Source organism: Anarrhichthys ocellatus, unplaced genomic scaffold (genome assembly GCF_004355925.1).
Source record: "Anarrhichthys ocellatus isolate YVR2014 unplaced genomic scaffold, GSC_Weel_1.0 scaffold65, whole genome shotgun sequence".
NCBI classification, from domain to species: Eukaryota; Metazoa; Chordata; class Actinopteri; order Perciformes; family Anarhichadidae; genus Anarrhichthys; species Anarrhichthys ocellatus.
This window is the reverse complement of record NW_022280095.1, coordinates 1,162,430-1,167,225: the sequence shown is the minus strand read 5'-3', so window position 1 is coordinate 1,167,225 and position 4,796 is coordinate 1,162,430. Positions and strand designations below refer to the sequence as shown.

At 41.0% G+C, this 4,796-nt stretch overlaps 1 protein-coding gene across 3 annotated transcripts in view; it reads left to right on the top strand.

Moving 5' to 3' along the window:
- Positions 1-4,796, top strand: part of LOC116397293 (T-lymphoma invasion and metastasis-inducing protein 1-like) — a 49,325-nt gene that overhangs the window by 33,183 nt on the left and 11,346 nt on the right. The window contains exon 1 of one of the 3 annotated variants that reach the window (XM_031872580.1): positions 28-4,125. The exons of the other annotated variants lie outside the window; for them this stretch is intronic. Within the exon in view, the coding sequence (XP_031728440.1) occupies positions 4,117-4,125 (9 nt within the window). The 5' untranslated portion in view covers positions 28-4,116. Of the gene's footprint in view, positions 1-27; positions 4,126-4,796 lie in introns of those variants that run through there. 3 annotated transcript variants of the gene reach the window in all.

The window sequence follows — 4,796 nt, the reverse complement described above, 5'->3', positions numbered from 1 at the left end:
GTGTGTGTGTGTGTGTGTGTGTGTGTGTGTGTGTGTGTGTGTGTGTGACCTGTGGATCAATGCTGGTGTTTGAAGTGGCTGGTTAGCTGCATTATTGTGCTGCCATCTTTCAGCTTGCTGACTACAGCAGCAGTGTGGTTAATTCCTCCCTGTTTCTTGTCTCAGATCTGTCGTACAGAAAAATGAAAACGCTGATATCACTGACCAACTATTCAACACATTCTGGATGTACGTTTGAACAAATACTGAGAGTCCATGTGTTTATGATCATATGAAAACCCTTTGGCAGGCCTTATCCTAAATATTTCTTCATTCGTGTCAGATTGTTTTGTGTGTATGGAACGAGAAAGCTGGAAAATGTTCACAGGCTTTTTCTTATGTGATACTTGTGACCTTTTACACAAAGACTGTTTTGCAACTGAAAGATCTGACACAAGCGTGTAAGTGGTCTGACGCGCACACACAGCCATAGTTCACACACTCATAACTGCCTTGAAGTTGCTTTGTAGTGAACTTAACTTGATGATTAAGTCATGCAGTTCATTTTATATTTCTTTTGACAACTACAACCTACTGTAACCATTATCGTATTCTTACATAAATAACAGATTTGTTTTCATACAGTGCTGACAACATATTGCAGGATTATTTTGTGGTGTGTTCAATAGCTTGTGTGTCAGTCCTAGCACATGAACAGATGTGTGTGTGTGTGTGTGTGTGTGTGCACGCGCGGTCTGGAGCACAGCGATGAGGACAGACAGGTGAGTGAACGGCATCACTGGCTAATTAAGATTATGTCGGGTCTGATCAGGGTCGGCGCGGTGATTGCTGGGACGCGCCGTAGTGCCAGCCGGTCTCCCTTGGATACGGTTGTCACTTCCATTACCATGGCAATGTCTGATAACCAGTAACCACCGGAAACAATTTTCTTCTTTTTTTTTTTTTTTTTTTTGTACCTCTCTGTCGATATCCCAGACATGGACAAAAGAGGAGAGGGAAGGGACAGCGCTGTGTTCTGTCTCGGATATGTGTCAGTGAGCTTCAGTCTCGAGGGCGAACTAATGGGGGAGGTCAGAGCCGGCTCCAGTCCGGTGGGACAGTGGTGGTTCTGTGACTCCAATGTGCCATTATTCGTTTGAAGCAAAGTATGCGAAGATGAGAGAAATACCGACAGATAGGGTTGCCAGGATGGCTGAATAAGGACGAGAGGCTTTTAAGTCTCATTTGGTGCACGTAATGTGGGGAAAACATCCAGCAGTTCTAAACTTGTTAAACTTTACAACAGTTTGAACCTCCGCACAGCTTCTAATTAACATTTAAAGCGGTTTTGCTGTTCCAAGCTCATAGTGTTTCTACATGCAAGAAGAAATCCATTCAAATCTATTCTAACAAGTGAAACACAAAATGCAGCATGTCATCTTTATATAAAAGCTTTTTGGAAAGTGTGCAGTTTAATCATTTTAATGTGTTAAAGATTATGCAATGTCACTGGTGTCAGACTAGCTGTATGTTGTTTTCTATAGTGAAAGAAACTCATTGTAGCATCTTATTACCATTAAACGAGGGCAACATTTGTATATGCAAATTAAGTAAAAACAGTCAAGTCTTCAGTCGGCACAAAATGAGTACAATTTATTTTTGTTCCTCAACCAATAGGTTTGTTCATGATGATACGTGTGAAATAATTTAGTCTCTTTTGGACACACAGTAAGGCTTGAGACTCAGATATTGCTTACCCATGTCTGTAATATGTTGTCCCTTGGTGTTTAATGCTTTGTCACGGGCTTCTTGGTTTATCATCGGATGCTATTACACATACAAATAGAAGAAGAAAAAAAAGCCCTGCAAGGCAGTACAGGGCAAAACGGTACATCAGAGTGTGCAATTTTATTAACAAAGCTCTGGAAAGTCATGATCTTCACCTTTCAGTGTCTCGCTTCCTGCTCCAGTCTTAATGTGTGCTGTCTTGTATCTCTCCTAATTTCCATCTGCTGTCTGTTTTGGCCTCATTTTTTCATCCTCCTTTCTCTCTACCCTTCATTTTACTTGGCTACTTGATCTATTGTCATATATTTTGTCCCTATAATTGAGTACAACAATGTGACCATGTCCTTTGTCAGATGTGACAGCTCAGTGTTTTTTGTCCTTTCTGATAATCCTCTCTCATTATCTTTGGTTTGAACACTCTTTCTCTTCTGTCGTCCTAGTTTCCTTGTGACTTCCTCTCCTTGTTTACCCTCTTCCTCCTCACGAACACCCTGCCGCTCCTTAACATAAACAGTAGGAGGCTGCCGTTGGCTCTCAAACTGCTCCGCTCCCTATAGCTATCCAGTCGACTGTGGGCCCTGACCTGGAGCACTTGGATGCTAACTCTTGTTAAAATAAATGAGAGGAACTTGCCACAGACTCCCTGGGAACTTAAAAAAAAAAAAACATGTTATTTATCCTTTTAAATTTGGGTTGCCCTTTTTTGCCATGGTTTTGTTTCCCCACTCTGCTCTTTGGAAAGCCTCCAAAGTGCTGAAGATTGCGTCTTACCTCATTTCACCCACCGCCTGCAGTCACACGGTGGCAAGATTGAGGAAAAGGAGGCAAAATGGAACAGTTTTAATTATCCCCACACTCTAATTACTTCATTCTCCACAGTGTTTCACATCATTTAGTGGAGATAAATGAGTGTCTGGCTAGCCGGAGGAAAAAGGGAGGTTCATTATTTTAGACAAAGCACAGAGCCACCTCCTCGATATGAAAAACCAAACTGGAGAATAAGACGGTGATTGCCTGCGATAATGGAGATGACTGTGATTATAGTGTTCTCCAAGGTGTAGTCATCGTCACTGACGAGTGCTGGTTATAATTTACAAACCTCTATCAGTTTGGCTTTGGGGTATTTGAAATATGAAATGCATTATTCATTGTGTGAAGGGTGGAGGGGACCGTTTCCATCAAGATTTGTTTTGATTAACTCCTGATGGTATAATTCAGGTTAATTAGCTCCTTGCAGGCAGTGCATTTGTTTAATGTAGTTACTGACTGCTAAGAATGCATACATTTTGTGTATCTTTAGCCTTAAAATCTTTTATTCTTTCTTTCTTTTTTATAAATTGTCCCTCAACCTGCTTCTTCTTACTGCCCTCTAGTTGGGCCTTACAGCTTTGTCCCAGTTGTTACTGTCTTCTCAAAGTCTTCCACTAGAGGGAGCACTGTGCCGACTCATGAAGACTGCAAGACAACAATTATGTTTAAGCATGCAACCAACAACGGATCTGGTTCAAAATGAATCAAGTACGATTAACAATATTGGTTGGAATATTTCAGTATTCAGCCATCAATAGGTGTGTGTGTGTGTGTGTGTGTGTGTGTGTGTGTGTGTATATAGTGTGATAATGTGATCTCCAATTTAGGTTAATTTAAATGTGCAAAACTGCATTTTCTTATGTTCTGTTATTAATGCCCGATGGTGACTACTGTTTTAAAGAAAGAAAATGCCTCGCACTTGACACTTTCCTCTCCCTTATAACTTCCCAGAGTTGTCTAGCAGGAAGCTTGCAGTCTAATGAATGTATGTTCAAGCATACTGTAGATTGGTGAAGACTCGTGTCATAACATCCTTTAGCTTCAGATTAAATGATTAAAGTCCCCCTCTCTCTGTGTCATGGAGTATATCCCATCATTCCTCATAGGGATTTATGGATTTGCATGTTTCCCTGATTTCAAATGAAACTGAACTTCAAGACTCTCCTCCCTCCCCTCCCCTCTTTCTGTGTTCACTGATATTCACAAGTACATGCCATCCAAATGTGTGTGTATATATACGTATACATGTGTATAATACATATCAAGATTTAATACACCAAGTGTATGTACGTGTGCGTCATGTGTTTCTGTACGGCAGGTTATGTGGATATGGGTAATCTGTTTATCCTGGCTCTCACTGTGCGTGGTTCCAGCTGACGGCTGTGAGAGCAGGTTTGTGCTCGCCTCCACGCTCCTCCCTCATGCTGTACTCCTGTCTCAATGTGATCGAGGGCGAGTCTGGGATGTAGTACATTTTGTGAAAGGGTAAAAATTCCTCTCTGTTGGAAATGATTAGGAAATGCGTGTGTTGGACTGACGATGGAAAAGGTATTGCTGCCGGGGTTTTTACTTCTCTACTTGTTGCCTGCCTCTAATTGTTTTGCTCATATATTCTCTGCTAAGCTGTTGTCTTTTCCATATGTCTGAGGTCAAAGTTTTGTGCATTGCATGTGTGTAGAACTCATTTGCTGGATTGATTGTCCTTTTTAACCGACTTGATAAACATAAAAAAAAAACACACTTGCGTTGGTCAAAAGGTCTCGTAACTTAAGCGAAGATCTATTTCAACTAACTGTGTAACAAACAGTCTTATTCCTCCATGTATTAAGCAACTCTTGCTTCTCAGAAAAGACGAGTGAGCAGCAGGTGTGTTGTGGTTAGCCATAACTTGATCGACAAGTGAATTTCAGGTTTTAGATCGAAGCATTTACGGCACGAGAACTTGAAGTTCCAGTCAGATCTGGAACAAATATCATTTGTGGAATATACTTCAAGCTGCTTTGACTACCAGGAAGAGATGTTTAGTGCATCAGGGCATTTCTTATTTTGCTGGGTATGTTTTCATTTAATTTTTAAACGGGAGATGAAGCTAATGCATACCATTTGCGTTATTAGTTTAATACGGCTGCTGTCGTTTCTCATGGGTGGTGATATAAGTCTCTGAGTTGTGATGAGAGAGAGAGAGAGAGAGAGAGAGAGAGAGAGAGAGAGAGAGAGAG